Here is a 25,893-nt window from a genome sequence, read left to right on the forward strand (position 1 = left end):
GCAATGTGGGGGAAAAAACAGTCGAATTGACCATAAACCTAATTGTAATCTGGCAGCGTGATTTAATTTCAAACTTTTCTTCAACAATGTAATACAGCGTAATATATTTACAGAGATATATTAGAGAGAAATATATTATAGAGATATATTAGAGATATATTATAGAGAAATATATTATAGAGAAATATATTATAGAGATATATTAGAGATATATTATAGAGAAATATATTATAGAGAAATATATTATAGAGATATATTAGAGATATATTATAGAGAAATATATTATAGAGAAATATATTATAGAGATATATTAGAGATATATTATAGAGAAATATATTATAGAGAAATATATTATAGAGATATATTAGAGATATATTATAGAGAAATATATTATAGAGAAATATATTATAGAGATATATTATAGATAAATATGTTATAGAGATATTATAGATATATTATAGAGAGATATATTATAGATATATTATAGAGAGAGATATTATAGAGGGAGATATAGAGATATTATAGAGGGAGATATATTATAGAGAGATATATTATAGAGAGATATATTATAGAGAGATATATTATATTATAGAGAGAGATATTATAGAGATAAATATTATAGAGAGATATATTATAGATAGAAATATTATAGAGAGATATATTATAGAGAGATATATTATATAGATATTATAGAGGGAGATATATTATAAAGAGATATATTATAAAGAGATATATTATAGAGAGATATATTATATAGATATTATAGAGAGATATTATAGAGAGATGTATTATACAGAGATTATAGAGAGATATAATAGAGATATATAGAGAGATATATTATAGAGAGATATATTATAGAGGTATTATAGAGAGATATATTACCGAGAGATATATTATAGAGATATTATAGATATATTATAGAGAGATATATTATAGAGATATTAGAGAGAGATATTATAGAGAGAGATATTATAGAGAGATATTATAGAGAGATATTATAGAGAGACATATTATAGAGATATTATAGAGAGATATATTATAGATATATTATAGAGAGATATATTATAGAGAAATATATTATAGAAATATTATAGAGAGATATTTTATAGAGATATATAATACAGATATATATTATAGAGAGATATATTATAGAGAGATATAATAGAGATATACATTATAGAGAGATATAAGAGAGATATATTATAGACAGATATATTATAGAGATATATAATAGAGATATTATAGAGAGATATAGTATAGAGAGATATAATAGAGAGAGATATATTATAGAGATATTATAGAGAGTGATATTATAGAGAGATATATTATAGCGAGATATATTATAGAGAGATATATTATAGAGAGATATATTATAGAGATATTATAGAGGGAGATATATTATAAAGAGATATATTATAGAGAGATATATTATAGATATATTATAGAGAGATATATTATAGAGATATATAATATAGATATTAGAGATATATTATGAAGATATAGAAAGATATATTATAAAGAGGGCCGCAGGGTAACCTTAGTGGTCAGAGAGTTGGACTAGTAACCGGAAGGTTGCAAGTTCAAACCCCCGAGCAGGCAGTTAACCCACTGTTCCTAGGCCGTCATTGAAAATAAGAATTAGTTCTTAACTGACTTGCCTAGTTAAATAAAGGTCAAATAAAAAAAGAATTAAAAAAAAGAGATATATTATAGAAAGATATATTATAGAGATATATATTATAGTGATATATTTTATAGAGATATATATTATAGAGATATATATTATAGAGAGATATATTATAGAGATATATATATTATAGAAAGATGTATTATAGAGAGATATATTATAGAGAGGGATATATTATAGTGATATATTTTATAGAGAGATATATTATCGAGAGATATATATTATAGAGATATATATTATAGAGAGATATATTGTAGATATATTATAGAGATATTATAGAGATTTATATTTTAGAGCTATATATTATAGATATATTATAGCGATATATATTATGGATATATTATAGTGAGATATTATAGAGAGATAGATTATAGAGATATAAAGAGATATATTATAAAGAGTTATATTATAGAGATATAGAGTAATATATTATAGAGATATTATAGAGATATAAAGAGATATATATAAGGAGAGATATATTATAGAGAGATATATTATGGAGATATAGAGTAATATATTATAGAGATATATTATAGAGATATATATTATAGAGATATATATATTATAGAGATATTATAGATATATGATAAACGGTTGACTATTTCTGTACTGCTGAGGTGACTGAAGCCCAGTTAATCCAACCACCTCCTATATTGTCCCTTGTTTCCCCCCCAGAAGGAGGTGCGTCGCCACAAGCAGAAGCTGAAGCACCGTGAGCGACTGAAGCACAGTGAGAGGGGTGGCGGGGGCGGCGGCGAGGCTCGGGGGGACAGTGGTGGAGGAGGAGGGGGGATGAGACAGTGTTTGGGACCAGGGTGTGTGGAGGTCGCCAGGGCCGGCTCCAAATACTGCTCAGAGGACTGCGGCATGAAACTGGCTACCAAGTAAGAGGAATTACTTATTAAACACACACCAGAATCATTCACGAAAACAATGTACTGTCAATTAAGTAGCAAACCCTTAATCAATGTAAAATATTTATTGTCTGAATCACTTAAAGTTATGTTAAAACATTTGTTTTAAATGTTTTATCACAAACATAATATAGTCTTTAAATGCATTGATTGGGCCTGTTTGTCTGATGAGAGTAGGAAACTTGAAGGAAACTTGTAGGAAACTTGTAGGAGAAACTTGAAGGAAACTTGTAGGAGAAACTTGAAGGAAACTTGTAGGAAACTTGAAGGAAACTTGTAGGAAACTTGTAGGAAAAAATTGAAGGTAACTTGTAGGAAACTTGAAGGAAACGTGTAGGAAACTTGAAGGAAACTTGTAGGAAACTTGAAGGAAACTTGTAGGAAACTTGAAGGAAACTTGAAAGAAACTTGAAAGAAACTTGAAAGAAACTTGAAGGAAACTTGAAGGAAACTTGTAAGAAACTTGTAAGAAACTTGTAAGAGACTTGAAGGAAACTTGTAGGAGAAACTTGAAGGAAACTTGTAGGAAACTTGAAGGAAACTTGTAGGAAACTTGTAGGAAAAAATTGAAGGTAACTTGTAGGAAACTTGAAGGAAACGTGTAGGAAACTTGAAGGAAACTTGTAGGAAACTTGAAGGAAACTTGTAGGAAACTTGAAGGAAACTTGAAAGAAACTTGAAAGAAACTTGAAAGAAACTTGAAGGAAACTTGAAGGAAACTTGTAAGAAACTTGTAAGAGACTTGAAGGAAACTTGAAGGAAACTTGAAGGAAACTTGAAGGAAACTAAGGAAACCTTTTGGACATGTATCTGTTTCCATCTGTCTCTCTGCCCGTCCTTATGCCCCCCCCCCAACCAGCCGTATCTATGAGAATACAGCAGCGACAGCAGGCTCCCTGCCTTCAGAAAGTATTCATACCCCTTGACTTATTCCACATTTTACCGTGAGCCATCTACACACAATACCCCCGTAATGACAACGTGTTTTTGTTGTATTTTTTTTCAGTTTTTCTTGTTTTTCAATCAAAAAAATCAAACAAACACATAAATAATAAATAATAGAATCAAAATAGAATATCTAACAAAACAAACATATTTCCAGCTATTTCCGGCTAACAAATAAATGTGTTTTACAGCACCTTACACAACATGCATATACACTCAGTTCCTTAATCACTGCATTCACTCTGTCCAGTTTGAAATATAGTTGAGTAGTGGAGACCAGAGTCTATCAAACCTGGGCTGTCTCTTGCAGGAGGTCATAAGTGAGCTTTTCAAGAGGGAGAAAGTCAACAATCTGGTCAATCCACATTTTAAAAGATGAGAGAAGAATTAGAAGCCCACAACTGGAAAATAGATTTCTTAGCAAAAATATGTGATAGTCATGAACACATTTTCTCTGTCTGGATCAAGAACAAAGTCCTGCTGGACATTAGGAAGACAGAGACACGGGGTCATATCAAACTGTTCATCTAGTATGCTCTGTGCAGCAGTATGTATAGTCAAAATACGGTAACCTCTCTACAACTCCAAAACACATGGAGTCTCACTGGGGTGTAATAAAATGTGTATTGCATTTTAAAATCAGATTCCTTTTTATATTAGTAGAGGAGCCGTATACCCTGTCGCAAACCTCCGCCCATAACTCATCACTGACAGTCAGACCAAGGTCCTTTTCCCAGATTCTTAATCAAATTATTATTTTTAAATGTTTTATTTAACCTTTATTTAATTAGACAAGTCAGTTAAGAACAAATGCTTAATTACAATGACGGCCTAGTGGGTTAACTGCCTTGTTCAAGGGCAGAATGATAGATTTTGTACCTCGTCAGCTCGGGGGAGTCGATCTTGCAACCTTTCGGTTACTAGTCCAACAGCTCTAACCACTAGGCTACCTGCCACCTCTACACTCTAACCACTAGGCTACCTGCCTCCTCTACACTCTAACCACTAGGCTACCTGCCACCTCTACACTCTAACCACTAGGCTACCTGCCTCCTCTACACTCTAACCACTAGGCTACCTGCCACCTCTACACTCTAACCACTAGGCTACCTGCCGCCCCTACACTCTAACCACTAGGCTACCTGCCTCCTCTACGCTCTAACCACTAGGCTACCCTGCCGCCTCTACACTCTAACCACTAGGCTACCTGCCACCTCTACACTCTAACCATTAGACTACCTGCCTCCTCTACACTCTAACCACTAGAATACCTGCCTCCTCTACACTCTAACCACTAGGCTACCTGCCACCTCTACACTCTAACCACTAGGCTACCTGCCGCCTCTACACTCTAACCACTAGGCTACCTGCCTACTCTATACTCTAACCACTAGGCTACCTGCCTCCTCTACACTCTAACCACTAGGCTACCTGCCACCTCTACACTCTAACCACTAGGCTACCTGCCACCTCTACACTCTAACCACTAGACTACCTGCCACCTCTACACTCTAACCACTAGGCTACCTGCCACCTCTACACTCTAACCACTAGGCTACCTGCCGCCTCTACACTCTAACCACTAGGCTACCTGCCTCCTCTATACTCTAACCACTAGGCTACCTGCCTCCTCTACACTCTAACCACTAGTCTACCTGCCACCTCTACACTCTAACCACTAGGCTACCTGCCTCCTCTACGCTCTAACCACTAGGCTACCCTGCCGCCTCTACACTCTAACCACTAGGCTACCTGCCACCTCTACACTCTAACCATTAGACTACCTGCCTCCTCTACACTCTAACCACTAGGCTACCTGCCTCCTCTACACTCTAACCACTAGGCTACCTGCCACCTCTACACTCTAACCACTAGGCTACCTGCCGCCTCTACACTCTAACCACTAGGCTACCTGCCTACTCTATACTCTAACCACTAGGCTACCTGCCTCCTCTACACTCTAACCACTAGGCTACCTGCCACCTCTACACTCTAACCACTAGGCTACCTGCCACCTCTACACTCTAACCACTAGACTACCTGCCACCTCTACACTCTAACCACTAGGCTACCTGCCACCTCTACACTCTAACCACTAGGCTACCTGCCGCCTCTACACTCTAACCACTAGGCTACCTGCCTCCTCTATACTCTAACCACTAGGCTACCTGCCACCTCTACACTCTAACCACTAGGCTACCTGCCTCCTCTACACTCTAACCACTAGGCTACTTGCCGACTTACCATAATTTGCAAATAAATTAATTAAAAATCCTACAATGTGGTTTTCTGGATTTTTTTTCCTCATTTTGTCTGTCATAGTTGAAGTGTACCTATGATGAAAATTACAGGCCTCTCTCATCTTTTTAAGTGGGAGAACTTGCACAATTGGTGGCTGACTAAATACTTTTTTGCCCCACTGTACATTGTAACCACTTATACAAATATCCTTATCAAAAACAGACTTGCTGAGCCAGATTTCAGAAAACACAACTACATCAGCATCAGTTGATTTAGCCCAAGTCCTAAACCCATCAACTTTTGACAACAGTACATTTAAATTAAGAATACCAAAACCAGATCTTGATTTAAAATCAGAGGGGGTTTGGAGACATTGCATATCAGACATTGTTATGTCGATATAGGACTCTTTTTACTGTGGATATAGATACTTTTGTGCCTGTTTCCTCCAGCATCTTCACAAGGTCCTTTACTGTTGTTCTGGGATTGATTTGAACTTTTCGCACCAAAGTACGTTCATCTCTAGGAGACAGAACGCGTCGCCTTCCTGAGTGGTATGGCGGCTGCGTGGTCCCATGGTGTTTATACTTGTGTACTATTGTTTGTTCAGATGAACGTGGTATCTTCAGGCGTTTGGAAATTGCTCCCAAGGATGAACCAGACTTGGGGAGGTCTACAATTTTGGGAGGTCTTTGCTGATTTCTTTAGATTTTCTCATGATGTCAAGCAACGAGGCACTGAGTTTGAAGGTAGGCCTTGAAATACATCCACAGGTACACCTCCAATTGACTCAAATGATGTCAATTAGCCTATCAGAAGCTTCTAAGCCATGACATCATTTTCTGGAATTTTCCAAGCTGTTTAAAGCCACAGTCAACTTAGTGTATGTAAACTTCTGACCCACTGGAATTGTGATACAGTGAGTTATAAGTGAAATAATCTGTCTGTAAGCAATTGTTGGAAAGATTACTTGTGTCATGTACAAAGTAGATGTCCGAACCGACTTCCCAAAACTATAGTTTGTTAACAAGAAGTTGTGGAGTGGTTGAAAAATGAGTTTTAATGACTCCAGTCTAAGTGTACATACATTTCTAACTTCACCTGTAGATGGGAGCCTCAATAATTCCATCAATACTGGAATCAATACTGCAGATTTGGTGTTACGAAGATCCCAAGGTATTGAAACCCCAGGTAGTCTTCCATTGGAACTGACAGATAGAGACAGTCTTCCATTGGAACTGGCAGATAGAGACAGTCTTCCATTGGAACTGACAGATAGAGACAGTCTTCCATTGGAACTGACAGATAGAGACAGTCTTCCATTGGAACAGACAGATACAGACAGTCTTCCATTGGAACTGACAGATAGAGACAGTCTTCCATTGGAACTGGCAGATAGAGACAGTCTTCCATTGGAACTGACAGATAGAGACAGTCTTCCATTGGAACTGACAGATAGAGACAGTCTTCCATTGGAACTGACAGATAGAGACAGTCTTCCATTGGAACTGACAGATAGAGACAGTCTTCCATTGGAACTGTCAGATTCAGACAGTCTTCCATTGGAACAGACAGATACAGACAGTCTTCCATTGGAACTGACAGATACAGACAGTCTTCCATTGGAACAGACAGATACAGACAGTCTTCCATTGGAACTGACAGATAGAGACAGTCTTCCATTGGAACTGACAGATAGAGACAGTCTTCCATTGGAACTGACAGATAGAGACAGTCTTCCATTGGAACTGACAGATAGAGACAGTCTTCCATTGGAACTGACAGAGAGACAGTCTTCCATTGGAACTGACAGATAGAGACAGTCTTCCATTGGAACAGACAGATACATACAGTCTTCCATTGGAACAGACAGATACAGACAGTCTTCCATTGGAACTGACAGATAGAGACAGTCTTCCATTGGAACTGACAGATAGAGACAGTCTTCCATTGGAACTGACAGATAGAGACAGTCTTCCATTGGAACTGACAGATAGAGACAGTCTTCCATTGGAACTGACAGATAGAGACAGTCTTCCATTGGAACTGACAGATAGAGACAGTCTTCCATTGGAACAGACAGATACAGACAGTCTTCCATTGGAACCGACAGATAGAGACAGTCTTCCATTGGAACTGACAGATAGAGACAGTCTTCTATTGGAACAGACAGATACAGACAGTCTTCCATTGGAACAGACAGATAGAGACAGTCTTCCATTGGAACAGACAGATACATACAGTCTTCCATTGGAACTGACAGATAGAGACAGTCTTCCATTGGAACTGACAGATAGAGACAGTCTTCCATTGGAACAGACAGATACAGACAGTCTTCCATTGGAACAGACAGATAGAGACAGTCTTCCATTGGAACAGACAGATACAGACAGTCTTCCATTGGAACTGACAGATAGAGACAGTCTTCCATTGGAACTGACAGATAGACAGTCTTCCATTGGAACTGACAGATAGAGACAGTCTTCCATTGGAACTGACAGATAGAGACAGTCTTCCATTGGAACAGACAGATACAGACAGTCTTCCATTGGAACCGACAGATAGAGACAGTCTTCCATTGGAACTGACAGATAGAGACAGTCTTCTATTGGAACTGACAGATAGAGACAGTCTTCCATTGGAACAGACAGATACAGACAGTCTTCCATTGGAACTGACATATAGAAACAGTCTTCCATTGGAACTGACAGATAGAGACAGTCTTCCATTGGAACTGACAGATAGAGACAGTGTTCCATTGGAACTGACAGATAGAGACAGTCTTCTATTGGAACAGACATATAGAGACAGTCTTCCATTGGAACTGACAGATAGAGACAGTCTTCCATTGGAACTGATATATATAGACAGTCTTCCATTGGAACTGACAGATAGAGACAGTCTTCCATTGGAACTGTCAGATTCAGACAGTCTTCCATTGGAACTGACAGATAGAGACAGTCTTCCATTGGAACAGACAGATACAGACAGTCTTCCATTGGAACTGACAGATACAGACAGTCTTCCATTGGAACTGACAGATACAGACAGTCTTCCATTGGAACTGACAGATAGAGACAGTCTTCCATTGGAACTGACATATACAGACAGTCTTCCATTGGAACAGACAGATAGAGACAGTCTTCCATTGGAACAGACAGATACAGACAGTCTTCCATTGGAACTGACAGATAGAGACAGTCTTCCATTGGAACTGACAGATAGAGACAGTCTTCCATTGGAACTGACAGATACAGACAGTGTTCCATTGGAACTGACAGATAGAGACAGACATATTGTCTTCATAGAGCTGGTGAGTGGAAGATTGAGAGGACAAACAATGGACTTGTTCAAATGTATCTTATGGCTTGAAAACTTGCCCTACTGAGCAATTGTGTCTAAAATGAGAGGGAGGGATTTCTCAGGGTTGGATACGTAGAGCAAGACATCATCCACGTAGAGAGAAATCTTGTGCTGAAGGCCGTCTGCAGAAACACCCATAATAGTTAGATTGCTCCTTATATGAACTCTGCCAAAGTCTCCGCCCCTAACAAGTAAAGCAGGGGGACAGAGAGCATCCTTATCTTGTGCCACATCAGACCGTTAGTAGTCACCATGGCATTTGGATGACAGTATAGGGACAAAATCCATTTAATAAAGTTTGGGCCCATATTGAACTTTTCTAACAGAAAGCTCCACTCCATCCTGTCGAATGCCTCCCAGCCTCCAGTGAAGCCAGCAGGACAGTGGTGTAGAACACCTTCTCAGCCTCCAGTGAAGCCAGCAGGACAGGGGTGTAGAACGCCTTCTCAGCCTCCAGTGAAGCCAGCAGGACAGGGGTGTGGAACGGCTTCTCAGCCTCCAGTGAAGCCAGCAGGACAGGGGTGTGGAACGCCTTCTCAGCCTCCAGTGAAGCCAGCAGGACAGGGGTGTGGAACGGCTTCTCAGCCTCCAGTGAAGCCAGCAGGACAGGGGTGTGGAACGCCTTCTCAGCCTCCAGTGAAGCCAGCAGGACAGGGGCGTGGAACGCCTTCTCAGCCTCCAGTGAAGCCAGCAGGACAGGGGTGTGGAACGCCTTCTCAGCCTCCAGGGAAGCCAGCAGGACAGGGGTGTGGAATTCCTTCTCAGCCTCCAGTGAAGCCAGCAGGACAGGGGTGTAGAACGCCTTCTCAGCCTCCAGTGAAGCTAGCAGGACAGGGGTGTGGAACACCTTCTCAGCCTCCAGCAGGACAGGAGTCTTCTGAGCGTTTACTTGATCAATAATATCAACAAGTCTGAGAATGTTATCAGAAGAGTACCTGTCTCTAATACATCCAGTTTGGTCCGCTTTTATTATTTTGGGAAGAAGAGTGGACCAGAAGGACGAGCAGGATAGAGGGTCCTTGTCTTTTTTGAGCAACACTTTAATGTGGGTTGTGTACATAGTCTGGGAGAGCTCTGTATTTGCAAAAAAATATCATCCAGCATTGGCATGAAAATAGGGCTAAGCTGGGGCCAAAAAGCTTTCTGGGAAACACGTCTGGGCCTGGGAACTTGTTAGGTGGCATGGAGGTAATTGCCTCTAGGACCTCCTCAGGAGTGAAGGGGGAGATGAGATCTTCTTGGTCGGTCTCTGATAGTTTAGGTAGCGAGATTCCCTCTAGGAAGGAATGGAGTTCTGCATCTGTATGTTTTCTCTCAGAAGTATATACTTTCAAGTAAAAATCGTGAAAAGTTCAAATGTATCTTATTTGGATCATATGTGAACTCGTCATCAATGGTTCGGATGATTGTGGCCTTTTTTTAATTGGTAACCAAGCAATCTGCTAGGCCTATTGCTATACTCATGGTGTTTCTGTTTAGTAAAGACAACTTGTTTTATCTCCCGTGTCACGTTCTGACCTTAGTTCCTTTGTTATGTCTTTGTTTTAGTTTGGTCAGGGCGTGAGTTGGGTTGGGTACTCTGTTCTTTTTTCTATGTTGTAGTTTTGTGTTTGGCCTGGTATGGTTCTCAATCAGAGGCAGTTGTCGTTTGTTGTCTCTGATTGAGAATCATACTTAGGTAGCCTTTTCCCACCTGTGTTTTGTGGGTGTTTATTTCCTGTTTAGTGTTTTTTCATTCACCTTATGGGACTGTTCGTTTGTCGTTTATTGTTTTTTTCCGTGTTCAGTTATTTTATTAAAAACATGAACACTTACCACGCTGCGCCTTGGTCCTCATCTCCTTCCACCGAAGACAACTGTTACATCCCGAGTATAGTCCAAGTTTAGTTTGGCTTTGGCTGCTTTAAGTTGACTCCAGGAGGCGCTGTCTGGGGATTGTTTATGTACTTTTTCGCAGCGTTGGGAGCTGGAATGCTTTTTTTCTGAGAGGAAGCATATGCTTCCTGGAGAGTCTTTGTTGTCTTGTGTGTAGTCGTCTATCCATGTAGTAAGCAATGTATGGAACGCTTCATTTGATAGCATGGAGGTGTTGAATTTCCAGCTCTTTGACCTCGGGATGTTTCTGCAGAGGTCAAAGCGCAGGTGGACAAAGGCGTGATCTGAAAGTGCTATGGGTCCGAGTGTACAAGTGGCAGAATTGCTGAAAATCTTTGGGATAAAAATGTACGCTACTATACGAGAGTAGGTGTTATGGACATGAAATCAGGGGTATCTGTGTTATGTGCATATGTATTTAAGATAGTAATTAGTTGCCCATACAGTGACCCAGTTTTCAAAATAAATCTCCCCTCCGGATCAGATATGTTTTTGTCAATTATGAATGGAACATTCTTATGGATAAGTATGGCTGTACCTCTACTGATTGATTTGAAAGATGAGAAATACACCTGTCCCACCCAAGTTCTGCATGTTCGGCATCACAGAGGTGTACCTCTACTGTTTGAATTGAAACATGAGAAATACACCAGTCCCACCCAGGTTCTGCATGTTCGGCATCACAGAGGTGTGCCTCTACTGTTTGATTTGAAACATGAGAAATACACCTGTCCCACCCAAGTTCTGCATGTTCGGCATCACAGAGGTGTGTCTCTTGTAATAGCTCAATGTCTGCTTTTTCCTTTTTTCAGAGCACATAGTATCTTTATTGCCTGACCTAGTCTATGGTAGTTCCATGACCTAGTCTATGGTAGTTCCATGACCTAGTCTATGGTAGTTCCATGACCTAGTCTATGGCAGTTCTGTGACCTAGCTTATGGCAGTTCCGTGACCTAGTCTACGGTAGTTCCGTGACCTAGCCCATGGCAGTTTCGTGACCTAGCCTATGGCAGTTCCGTGACCTAGCCTATGGCAGTTCCATCACCTAGCCTATGGCAGTTCCATGACCTAGCCTATGGCAGTGTTACCTAAAAATGGACCAATTGAAAGTGTGGGTTCACAGCTCCAATCCAGATGTTTTGGGAATTACTGAGACATAGTTAAGGAAGAGTGTTTTGAACATCTTTTTCGACAAGACAGATCTTCCAAAGGTGGGGGAGTGACAATCTTTACCAAGGAACACCTTCAGTGCTCGGTTGTCTCCACCAAATCTGTCCCCAGACAATTTGATTTGCTGGTTTTAAGCATTAAACTTTCAAATAGCTCTTTGTTGACTGTTGCTGGGTGTTATCGTCCTCCATCAGCACCGGCCTGTACCCTGCCTGCCCTAAACTCTCTCCTGGCCCCTTACATACCTTAAGGGAACATTTCGGCATTTCGTGTATGATCAGTGAGAAAGTCCATATTGCAAATGTACGGTCCCTTACTAGACGTCCGAAATCGTTTGTAAAATTCGCGGTCGGCGTCGGGCCGTGCGGTAGGGCCAGACCTACCGGGAAGTCATCAAATGAACTTTGTCGGACATTCGGTTTCCGTTTTATAAAATAAACAAGTTTTTGACCGTTTTTCCGCTATCCCGGAATTTCCCACAAGAGGGCATACGGAATCATATGGCAATTTGGCAAAACATCACGAATCACGACGGGGCCTTATCTCGAAAACGGAAAATATTTCGAAGCCGAAACTTGGTGAGCGTAGGTTTGGCATAATGGGCAGTTGGCCCCGAACAAGATGGAGTCTAGGCCTCGACGGTTTTTGAGTTATGGCCGTTTTTCTGGGATTAAAGGTCCTAAATGGAAATAGAGAAATTATTTTTCCACTTCAGGTCAAAGTCAAGGAGCCTCCGGTGTCAATAAAAAAAGAACCAGCCATTTATCTATCGTCATTTAAGAGAAACGGAACAATGACAACTTGGCAATGGTCACAAATAGGCGTTTTTTTTTTTCAACGGTTACAGATCCAGTTGCAGGGTGTTCATACGAATCTTTTTAAAGTGTGCTGCGGAGCTCTGCGAGATTTCTGTGATTTTCTATGATTTTCTGAAATAACACACACATACTAAACCCTCCGTAAATAACTCAGTTGTTAACGTAAAGACTTAAAACTCAGGATTCTGTAACAGCATACCCCAATGAGGATATGTGGTGATTTATAGCTTCCTGTGCCAACCGGAAGTGCCATAATTGGTGTCTCAGGGGCTGTTTCAAAGGGTTAAAAAAGTCTGATCTGTCCAAAACTTCATATATGTGATTAGGCAACCCCCATGAACTGTAAATCAGTCATTTTTCCCCAAAAAATTCAAAGGAAAAAAAAATCACACTAAAACACAACTTGAATGGAGGGACGTATTGGGGTGCGTAGAGACAGACAGTGGCTGCAATAGTTAGCTTTGTTCGAGCTAAAAAAGAACCGTCAGACCTAGAGTTCCGAAACTTTAGAAACCTGTTCTAGACCTCCGGTCGATGGTGCGTGGTGAGTTACGTGGCTCTAGACGGTTCTCGGACCGAGAAACAGCCTCGTACATTTGCAATACCTTCAATTCATTTTGACCATTACGAAAATGACGACGTTTAGAAAAGTCTCAGAGACGCAAGGCTAGGTGCATTGAAACCGGCTCGGCCCATAGAGACAGACCCCAACGTTTCTGTCCGATAGCTCGTTCAAGGACCCCGTAGCAAGGCATGGAAAAAAGTGGATTTTCAGCACCAATTAGGGTTTTTCTCGGACACCAAATGACCTATCGAGCCGAAACTCGGGATTCGGGGTCGCCTCACATAGGACTTCACATAATGTCCGAACTGGACCCGCAGCTAGAACGTAACTATGTGTTTTACCTTTTTATTATGTTTTAAACTAAAGGCGCTGTGAATTATGGGACTGCTCTGACATATGTGATAGTTGGCTTCTAAATGAGTAGTAAAAAGTGGGTTTGGTGTCAATTGATATCCATTTGGTGTCATAATGACATCTAATTGACTGATGGACACTGACTTGCTAGTTGACTTTTGTACATTTGCAATATGTTTAAACGGAGAGGGACCATCACCAAAATGGCATTCTGAAATCAACACAAAAAATGGCATCACCATAGTCTCCAGACTGTGCCGAGTTCAAGGAGACGCCCCGCTTGACCGTAGCTCGTTCTGAGTGCAGCAAACTTGAAAAAAAGAAGGCCCAAAATGAAGCCTGCACCACAATGTCATTTGATTTTGGGTGGCAGTGAGAGAACCGTTAGGGTGAGAAGCACAATTCCACCACATGAATGTTCCTAAGGTCCTCCCGATCTGAACAAGCCTAACCTTGACCGTGTGGCATTAACCCTTCACAGTAAAACAGGGTTTTTTGATCTCACAGATTACAGTGACATCTCTCCCCATAGGAATACATAGCCTGCACCACAAAATTCAACCTGAAGCCTATATGGGTTATGAATGCCGTATGAACCTGTCTTCGGTACCAGTCCATCAGGCCACTATGAGATCTACCTGTGTCGAATCTAAGCTTCCTGGAGCAACCGGAAGTGGTTAAAATGCCCCTAAAAGTGTTTACCCATACACTGCCTGCAGTTTGATAGACATAGTGCATTCAACCCTGTGTAGATCAGTCAATTCTTAACGTAAAGACTTAAAACTCGGGATTCTGTAAGTGGCTATGTAAATCAAGACATGTGTTTACTTATAGCTTCCTGTGCCAACCGGAAGTGCCTTTAATTGGGTCACACTCTCTGTTTCGAAGGGTTAAAAAAGTCACATCTCTCCAAAACTTCATATGTGTGACTAGGTAACCCTTCTGAACTGTAAATCAGTCATTAATCCCAACAGATGTCAAAGAAAAGCTCCCTCACACACACACAGGAAGGATGGAGTGATAAAGTGCGGTGCTTAAAGACACAGAGAGCAGGAAATGGCATTACCATAATCCCTAGGCCGTACCGAGTTCAGCGAGATATCCCGCTTGACCGTAGCTCGCTCGGTCTAGGCGCAGCGAGCATTAGAATAGTAGGCCCAAAATGAAGCCTGCACCACAATGTCATTTGCTTTTGGGTGACAGTGAGAGAACCGTTAGAGTGAGAAGAAAAATTGCACCACATGAATGTTCCTAAGGTCCTCCCGATCTGAACAAGCCTAACCTTGACCGTGTGGCATTAACCCTTAACAGTAAAACAGTGTTTTTTGATCTCACAGATTACAGTGTCATCTCTCCCCATAGGAATACATTGCCTGCACCCCTAATTTCAACCTGAGGCCTATGTGGGTTATGAATGCCGTATGAACCTGTCTTCGGTACCAGTCCATCAGGCCACTATGAGGTCTACCTGTGTTGATTCTAAGCTTCCTGGACCAACCGGAAGTGGTTAAAATGCCCCTAAAAGTGTTTACCCATACACTGCATGCAGTTTGATAGACATAGTGCATTCAACCCTGTGTAGATCAGTCAATTCTTAACGTAAGGACTTAAAACTCAGGATTCTGTAACAGCATACCCCAATGAGGATATGTGTTGATTTATAACTTCCTGTGCCAACCGGAAGTGCCATAATTGGTGTCTTAGGGGCTGTTTCGAAGGGTTAAAAAAGTCTGATCTTTCCAAAACTTCATATGTGTGATTAGGCAACCCCCATGAACTGTAAATCAGTCATTTTTCCCCAAAAAATTCAAAGGAAAAAAAAATCACACTAAAACACAACTTGGAAGGAGGGACGTATTGGGGTGCGTAGAGACAGACAGTGGCTCCAATAGTTAGCTTTGTTGGAGCTAAAAAAGAACCGTCGGACCTAGAGTTCCGAAACTTTAGAAACCTGTTCTAGACCTCCCGTAGATGGTGCGTGGTGAGTTACGTGGCTCTAGAAGGTTCTCGGACCGAGAAACAGCCTCGTACATTTGAAATAACTTCAATTCATTTTTGCATCACGAAAATGACGACATTTAGAAATGTCCCAGAGTCGCAAGACTAGGTGCATTGCAAACGTCTCGGCCCATATAGACAGACCCCAACGTTTCTGTCCAATAGCTCATTCAAGGACCCCGTAGCAAGTCATGGAAAATAGTGGATTTTCAGCACCAATTAGGGTTTTTCTCGGACACCAAATGACCTATCGAGCCGAAACTTGGGATTCGGGGTCGCCTCAGCTAGGCCAACACATAACATAAGAAATGGACCCGCAGCTAGAACGTAACTACGTGTTTTATGGTTTTTTATGGTTTGAACCGAAGGGGTTGTGAATTTTGGGCCAGCTCTGAAGTATGTAATAGTTGGCTACTAAACGAGTTGGAAAAAGTGGGTTTGGTGTCAGTTTGTATCAGTTTGGTGGTCAGAATGATATCTAATTGACTGATGGACTCTTGTCCACTTGACTCTTGTACATTTGCAATATGATCCTATAGTGAAAAAACATCACCAAAAGCGACATTCTGAAATCAACCCAAACGAGCGATTGAGATGACCCAGAATCACTGCAAAGCCATCCCGAGTTCATCGGGCCAGTCAATTTCACATTCCTGCAAGATTTTTATAGCATGACAAATTCGTGATGGTACCTGCCCTTTAAAACATATTGCAAATGCACAGTGACTTTGAAAAAGTAAGAAACAAAAAAAAATACATCTAAAAAATTTTGAGCATGACAAATTCGTGATGGTACCTGCCCATTGAAACATATTGCAAATGCACAGTGACTTTGAAAAAGTAAGGAAACATAAACAAAAAAAATCCAAAATTTTTATTTTTGGGTGACCAGTTGCACGTGCATTTGCAATATGATTCTATAGTGAAAAAACATATTGCAAATGCACAGTGACTTTGAAAAAGTAAGGAAACATAAACAAAAAAAATCTAAAATTTTTTTGGGGGGATGACCAGTTGCATGTGCATTTGCAATATGATTCTATAGTGAAAAAACATATTGCAAATGCACAGTGACTTTGAAAAAGTAAGGAAAAATAAACAAAAAAAATCTAAATTTTTTTTGGGGGGATGACCAGTTGCACGTGCATTTGCAATATGATTCTATAGTGAAAAAACATATTGCAAATGCACAGTGACTTTGAAAAAGTAAGGAAACATAAACAAAAAAAATCTAAAATTTTTTTGGGGGGATGACCAGTTGCATGTGCATTTGCAATATGATTCTATAGTGAAAAAACATATTGCAAATGCACAGTGACTTTGAAAAAGTAAGGAAACATAAAAAAAATCTAAATTTTTTTGGGGGGGATGACCAGTTGCATGTGCATTTGCAATATGATTCTATAGTGAAAAAACATATTGCAAATGCACAGTGACTTTGAAAAAGTAAGGAAAAATAAACAAAAAAAATCTAAATTTTTTGGGGGGGGATGACCAGTTGCACGTGCATTTGCAATATGATTCTATAGTGAAAAAACATATTGCAAATGCACAGTGACTTTGAAAAAGTAAGGAAACATAAACAAAAAAAATCTAAAATTTTTTTGGGGGGATGACCAGTTGCATGTGCATTTGCAATATGATTCTATAGTGAAAAAACATATTGCAAATGCACAGTGACTTTGAAAAAGTAAGGAAACATAAACAAAAAAAATCCAATTTTTTTATTTTTGGGTGACCAGTTGCACGTGCATTTGCAATATGATTCTATAGTGAAAAAACATATTGCAAATGCACAGTGACTTTGAAAAAGTAAGGAAACATAAACAAAAAAAAGCTAAAATTTTTTGGGGGGGATGACCAGTTGCATGTGCATTTGCAATATGATTCTATAGTGAAAAAACATATTGCAAATGCACAGTGACTTTGAAAAAGTAAGGAAAAATAAACAAAAAAAATCTAAAATTTTTTTTGGGGGATGACCAGTTGCACGTGCATTTGCAATATGATTCTATAGTGAAAAAACATATTGCAAATGCACAGTGACTTTGAAAAAGTAAGGAAACATAAACAAAAAAAATCTAAATTTTTTTTGGGGGGATGACCAGTTGCATGTGCATTTGCAATATGATTCTATAGTGAAAAAACATATTGCAAATGCACAGTGACTTTGAAAAAGTAAGGAAAAATAAACAAAAAAAATCTAAATTTTTTTTGGGGGGATGACCAGTTGCACGTGCATTTGCAATATGATTCTATAGTGAAAAAACATATTGCAAATGCACAGTGACTTTGAAAAAGTAAGGAAACATAAACAAAAAAAATCCAAAATTTTTATTTTTGGGTGACCAGTTGCACGTGCATTTGCAATATGATTCTATAGTGAAAAAACATATTGCAAATGCACAGTGACTTTGAAAAAGTAAGGAAACATAAACAAAAAAAATCTAAATTTTTTTTTGGGGGATGACCAGTTGCATGTGCATTTGCAATATGATTCTATAGTGAAAAAACATATTGCAAATGCACAGTGACTTTGAAAAAGTAAGGAAAAATAAACAAAAAAAATCTAAATTTTTTTTTGGGGGATGACCAGTTGCACGTGCATTTGCAATATGATTCTATAGTGAAAAAACATATTGCAAATGCACAGTGACTTTGAAAAAGTAAGGAAACATAAACAAAAAAAATCTAAAATTTTTGTTGGGGGGATGACCAGTTGCATGTGCATTTGCAATATGATTCTATAGTGAAAAAACATATTGCAAATGCACAGTGACTTTGAAAAAGTAAGGAAACATAAACAAAAAAAATCTAAACATTTTTTTTTTGGGTGAGCAGTTGCACGTGCATTTGCAATATGATTCTATAGTGAAAAAACATCACCAAAAGCGACATTCTGAAATCAACCCAAACGAGCGATTGAGATGACCCAGAATCACTGCAAAGCCATCCCGAGTTCATCGGGCCAGTCAATTTCACATTCCTGCAGGATTTTTATAGCATGACAAATTCGTGATGGTACCTGCCCATTAAAACATATTGCAAATGCACAGTGACTTTGAAAAAGTAAGGAAACATAGAATCAAATTATTTTTTTTTGGGTTACCAGTTGCACATTTCAGATCACCAGTTGCACATTTCAGATCACCAGTTGCACATTTCAGATCACCAGTTGCACGGAGGAAAATCGTTACTTTTGACTTTGACTTTTGACTTCCTATGAAATCATATTCCAAATGGAGAAAACATATGCCTTATGCACTAGTAAAAAAAAAAAAAAAATGATAATAAAGTATGACTAAAGTATGTTGATAAAGTTCTTATACATGTGTAATTAACATAAAAATTGAAAGAATTTTGAAAAACGGTCCAGAAAGCACTTTTTTAAGGATGTGTGAAGTTTTTTACCAAATTTTGACATTTTTGACTTTTGACTTTTGACTTCCTATGAAATCATATTGCAAATGGACAAAACATATGCCTTATGCGCATGTAATTAAAAAAAAAAAAAATTGATATCAAAATTGGACAAAAGTATATTCATACAGTTCTTACACATGTGTAATTGACAAAAAAAGCGAAAGAAATTCGAAAAAAGGCCCAGAAAGCACTTTTTTAAGGGGTAAAAAGTTTTTGAAAAAAATATCATTTTTTCAAAATTTTTCTTTTGGATGTTGACTTGGGTTGCATTTCCAATATGAAAAACCCAGGTGGAGCGCACTCGCCCCCTGTTGGATTTTTGAGGTGTTACAATTGGCAATTGCCATATGGCATTTGCCATATACTTTGCACGAATCAACGCCGCTTTGGGTGGTATTGGACATCGTGTACATGGTTTGTCCAATGCCAATATTTTGACATTCATTTTTGTACAAATCAGGGGGGTATTCCCTTACACTAAGTCTGAATTTGTCCTGCTAGGTGTCCTAAACTGAGACATGCTTAAACCACCTGACCAAATCCTAAAGCCATGGGACTCCCTAAATATATCTCAGATTGTTAACAATTCCACAAGGTAGGACTCCAAACACCCAGAAAAGGCTACTCTCCTCGATGTCATCCTCACAAATAATCCTGATAGTTATCAGTGTGGTGTTTTCTGTAATAACCTTAGTGATCACTGTTTTACAGCCTGTGTTCGTAATGGCTGCTCAGTGAAACAACCTGTCCTGACTTGTTATAGACACTCTCTAAAAAACTTAAATGAGTAAGCCTTCCTTCATGACCTGGCCTCTGTATATTGGTATACAATCAGCTTGATCCCCTCTGTCGAAGACGCTTGGACCTTCTTTTCATTAACAAATACACGCCCATAAAGAAAATTAGAATTCAAAACAGGTTCAGCCCCTGGTTCGACCTTGATCTGGCGGAGTTACTCCACCTCAACAATTGCATTTGGCAAATCGCTCGGCACACGCATACTCTGGCTGACTGGCTCTTGTTCAGGCAAATGTGAAATAAGTGCACTCAGGTGATCCGGAAGGCCAAAGTTTGTTACTTTAAGGAGCAGTTGTCTCTCTGTGGGTCTAACCCCAAGAAGTTCTGGAAAACAGTTAAAAGACCTGGAGAATAAACCCTCCTCCTCCCAGATGCCGTTGTCCCTTAATGTTGATGATGTGGTTGTTACTGACAAGGAGCACATGGCTGAGCTCTTTAATCACCACTTCATTAAGTCAGGATTCCTATTTGACTCAGCCATGCCTCCTTGCCCATCCAACATTTCCTCATCTCTCACCCCTTCTAATGCGACTAGGCCTGATGCTTCTCCCTCTTTTCCCCCGCTACAAAGTTTCTCCCTGCAGGCAATAACTGAGTCCGAGATGTTAAACCTAAAACATCTGGGTCAGATGGTTTAGACCCTTTTCTTCTTAAAGGTTGCTGCCCCTATCATCGCCAAGCCCATCTCTGACCTTTTTAACCTGTCTCTCCTCTCTGGGGAGGTTCCCATTGCTTGGAAGGCAGCCACAGTTCATCCTTTATTTAAAGGGGAGATCAAGCTGATCCTAACTGTTAGAGGCCTATTTCTATTTTTCCCTGTTTATCAAAAATGTTGGGAATACTTGTCAATAATCAACTGACTGGCATTTCTTGATGTCTATATTATTCTCTCTGGTATGCAATCTGGTTTCTGCTCAAGTTATGGATGTGTCACTGCAACCTTAAATGTCCTAAATTATGTCACCATTGCCCTTGACTTATTTTTTTATACCTTTTATTTAACTAGGCAAGTCAGTTAAGAACAAATTCTTATTTTCAATGACGGCCTAGGAACTGCCTTGTTCAGGGGCAGAACAACAGATTTTTACCTTGTCAGCTCAGGGGATTCGATCTTGCAACCTTCCGGTTATTAGTCCAACGCACTAGGCTACCTGCCACCCCAGGGTCCTTGGCCTGGTTTGCCCTTGATTCTAAGCAATGTTGTGCTGCTATTTTTATCGACTTGGCCAAAGCTTTTGATACGGTAGACCATTCCATTCTTGTGGGCCGGCTAATGAGTATTGGTGTCTCTGAGGAGTCTTTGGCCTGGTTTGCTAACTACCTCTCTCAAAGAGTGCAGTGTATAAAGTCAGAACATCTGTTGTCTCAGCCTCTGCCTGTCACCAAGGGGGTACCCCAAGGCTTGATCCTAGGCCCCACGCTCTTCTCAATTTACATCAACAACAGTAGGAAGCTCTCTAGCTCTCTACCTGTGGAAAATAAATTTATGTTTTTTGCCAATTTTAAACAGTTTGATTTTATAATGTAGTTGTTTTTTTTACCCAACACCACTATTTATATTTATAAAGCAGACCCAAATTGAGTCAGTAACCTTTTTGAAATCAACAAAGCATGAGAAGTCAATTAGGGTGTGCAGGGTGAATACGTGGTCTGTCATATGGTAATTTGGTAATAAAAAAACAACAACAAAAAATTTCACAGGGGAAATGTAGCTTTCTGCTGATCATGGTAATGCAGAGGATTTACCCAAGGTTGCTGTTGATGCATATGCATATCCCACAGTAGTTATTGGGCTCAAATTTGTGGTGATCAGTCCTTGGTTCCAAATATTGAGGAAGATACCAGAGCTAAGAATGATGTTAAAGAGTTTAAGTATAGCCAATTGGAATTTGTTGTCTGTATATTTTATCATTTCATTAAGGATACCATCAACACCACAGGCCTTTTTGGGTTGGAGGGTTTTCATTTTGTCCTGTAACTCATTCAATGTAATTGGAGAATCCAGTGGGTTCTGGTAGTCTTTAATAGTTGATTCTAAGATTTGTATTTGATCATGTATATGTTTTTGCTGTTTGTTCTTTGTTATAGAGCCAAATTAGATTGGAGAAGCGGTTTATCCATACTGCCCTACCAAGCAAAAAGGCAGTAACTGCTCATTTGGTCGAAAATTAGTTAATGTAATTTTTGCTACATTAAATACATGCTTAATCACGTGGACAAGTATCCTGCCTCTATTGTGTTGTGTTTTGGAGAAAATGGGGGGTCATGTTAGCAGTAACTGCATAAGGTTACTGAGAAACCAAGGGAGACAAAGTTCCACGCTGTGAGCAGTTACTGCCTTTTTGCTTGGTAGGGCAGTATGGATAAACCGCTTCTCCAATCTAATTTGGCTCTATAACAAAGAACAAACAGCGTACATCTCCATTTTGGATAAATAACTATTCGTGTTGTTGTTTGTTTAGTGTTTTCCAATTTTCCCAGAAGTGGTTAGATTCCATGGATTCTCTCTCCATCTCTTTTGCGTTCTCTTTCTCTCTCTAACTCTCTGTCTCTCTCTGTCCCCACCAGTCGTATCTATGAGATCTTGCCTCAGAGGATACAGCAGTGGCAGCAGTCTCCCTGTATAGCTGAGGAGCAGGGCAAGAAGCTGCTGGAGCGAATCAGGAGAGATCAGCAGTCAGCCCGCCTGAGACTCACGGACATGGAGAAACGCTTCCACGAGCTGGAGGGGATCATCGCCAAGGCTAAGCAACAGGTGGTGCAACAGGACGAAGAGGTGAGAGAGAGAGAGAGACGGCCTCATACACAGTCACAAACACAGCCTCATACACAGCCTCACACACAGCCTCACACACAGCCTCAAACACAGCCTCAAACACAGCCTCAAACACAGCCTCAAACACAGCCGCAAACACAGCCGCAAACACAGCCTCAAACACAGCCTCAAACACAGCCTCAAACACAGCCTCAAACACAGCCTCAAAAGCCCGTCCATTCTGAGTTATTATTTGTTGATTCATTTCACTTTGTTTTATTTATTTGTTGCTCTCTTTTAGGTGAATGAGGCAGAGGGGGACACAGATACAGACCTGCAGATATTCTGCGTGTCCTGCAGTCACCCCGTCAACCCCAAGGTGGCGCTAAGACACATGGAGAGATGCTACGCTAAGGTCAGTAGGTCAAAAACATTTGAGCAGCAATGTGTTGTAATAAAACGGTGTTGTATTAAATGTGTTGTTTTCCTTGTGCAGTACGAGAGCCAGACCTCCTTCGGCTCCATGTACCCCACACGCATCGAAGGGTAACGACCAATCCCACCGGCAACATGACATACCTACGACCGACACCAAATGTCAATGAAATTGATGGAAAATTGTTATAGCTTTACATTTACATTCTAGTCATTTATCCACAGGGACATACATTTAGTATATTCGTCTTCAGATAGCTAGGTGGACAACCACATATCACAGTAGTTAGTATATTCAGATAGCTAGGTGAGACAACCACATATCACAGTAGTTAGTATATTCAGATAGCTAGGTGGGACAACCACATATCACAGTAGTTAGTATATTCAGATAGCTAGGTGGGACAACCACATATCACAGTAGTTAGTATATTCAGATAGCTAGGTGAGACAACCACATATCACAGTAGTTAGTATATTCAGATAGCTAGGTGGGACAACCACATATCACAGTAGTTAGTATATTCAGATAGCTAGGTGGGACAACCACATATCACAGTAGTTAGTATATTCAGATAGCTAGGTGAGACAACCACATATCACAGTAGTTAGTATATTCAGATAGCTAGGTGAGACAACCACATATCACAGTAGTTAGTATATTCAGATAGCTAGGTGAGACAACCACATATCACAGTAGTTAGTATATTCAGATAGCTAGGTGAGACAACCACATATCACAGTAGTTCGTATATTCAGATAGCTAGGTGAGACAACCACATATCACAGTAGTTCGTATATTCAGATAGCTAGGTGGGACAACCACATATCACAGTAGTTAGTATATTCAGATAGCTAGGTGAGACAACCACATATCACAGTAGTTAGTATATTCAGATAGCTAGGTGGGACAACCACATATCACAGTAGTTAGTATATTCATCTTCAGATAGCTAGGTGAGACAACCACATATCACAGTAGTTAGTATATTCAGATAGCTAGGTGGGACAACCACATATCACAGTAGTTAGTATATTCAGATAGCTAGGTGAGACAACCACATATCACAGTAGTTAGTATATTCATATTCAGATAGCTAGGTGGGACAACCACATATCACAGTAGTTAGTATATTCATATTCAGATAGCTAGGTGGGACAACCACATATCACAGTAGTTAGTATATTCAGATAGCTAGGTGGGACAACCACATATCACAGTAGTTAGTATATTCAGATAGCTAGGTGAGACAACCACATATCACAGTAGTTAGTATATTCATATTCAGATAGCTAGGTGGGACAACCACATATCACAGTAGAGCTGGGACGTGATCTACACCTACCACTGGTCTCAGGTATTTGACTGATATCGTTCATTAAGATCAGTAGCCTGTACTAAAGAAATGTGACGTTTGAAAGGAAATAGGTAATATGCTAATATGGGTGATTGTTAATGGGAACAACCATGAATGTTAATGCTACAACCATAAAACTAGTTGTAGTACAGTCGTGGCCAAAAGTTTTGAGAATGACACAAATATACATTTTCACAAAGTTTGCTGCTTCAGTGTCTTTAGATATTTTTTGTCAGATGTTACTATGGAATACTGAAGTGTAATTACAAGCATTTCATAAGTGTCAAAGGCTTTTATTGACAATTACATGAAGTTGATGCAAAGAGTCAATATTTGCAGTGTTGACCCTTATTTTTCAAGACCTCTGCAATCCGCCCTGGCATGCTGTATATGCAAATTGCCATCATGACACCAGACTGAGGCAGCAGACTTTGTGAAAATGTATATTTGTGTCACTCTCTAACCTTTGGCCAGGACTGTAGTTTAATGAGTTGTTACCGTTTGATATACTCAGTGTATAAATCACACTCATAGTGAAGTAGTGAGTAGGAAATGAGAGTGTTATTTACTTGAGTTAGTTAGTTGTTTATTTTCTGTCTTGTCTCTCTCCGCAGTGCAACCAGACTGTTCTGTGACGTATACAACCCTCAGAGTAAAACCTACTGTAAGAGACTGCAGGTGTTGTGTCCTGAACACTCTAGAGACCCTAAGGTAGGTTTAGACTCCTAGGTAGGTTTAGACTCCTAGGTAGGTTTAGACTCCTAGGTAGGTTTAGACTCCTAGGTAGGTTTAGACTCCTAGGTAGGTTTAGAACCCAAGGTAGGTTTAGACCCTAAGGTAGGTTTAGACTCCTAGGTAGGTTTAGACTCCTAGGTAGGTTTAGACTCCTAGGTAGGTTTAGACTCCTAGGTAGGTTTAGACTCCTAGGTAGGTTTAGAACCCAAGGTAGGTTTAGACCCTAAGGTAGGTTTAGAACCCAAGGTAGGTTTAGACCCTAAGGTAGGTTTAGAACCCAAGGTAGGTTTAGACCCTAAGGTAGGTTTAGACCCTAAGGTAGGTTTAGACCCTAAGGTAGGTTTAGACCCTAAGGTAGGTTTAGACCCTAAGGTAGGTTTAGACCCTAAGGTAGGTTTAGACCCTAAGGTAGGTTTAGACCCTACGGTAGGTTTAGACCCTAAGGTAGGTTTAGAACCC

The 25,893-nt window shown here is 39.8% G+C and overlaps 1 protein-coding gene across 1 annotated transcript in view; it reads left to right on the forward strand.

Moving 5' to 3' along the window:
- The window catches only part of LOC139367798 (CXXC-type zinc finger protein 1-like), a 42,579-nt gene that overhangs the window by 7,406 nt on the left and 9,280 nt on the right, over positions 1–25,893 (forward strand). The window contains exons 8-12 of the mRNA XM_071106133.1: positions 2,363–2,571; positions 22,720–22,927; positions 23,208–23,321; positions 23,403–23,452; positions 25,314–25,410. Of these exons, the coding sequence (XP_070962234.1) occupies positions 2,363–2,571; positions 22,720–22,927; positions 23,208–23,321; positions 23,403–23,452; positions 25,314–25,410 (678 nt within the window). The remainder of the gene's footprint in view (positions 1–2,362; positions 2,572–22,719; positions 22,928–23,207; positions 23,322–23,402; positions 23,453–25,313; positions 25,411–25,893) is intronic.

Source organism: Oncorhynchus clarkii, chromosome 16, assembly GCF_045791955.1.
Source record: "Oncorhynchus clarkii lewisi isolate Uvic-CL-2024 chromosome 16, UVic_Ocla_1.0, whole genome shotgun sequence".
NCBI classification, from domain to species: domain Eukaryota; kingdom Metazoa; phylum Chordata; class Actinopteri; order Salmoniformes; family Salmonidae; genus Oncorhynchus; species Oncorhynchus clarkii.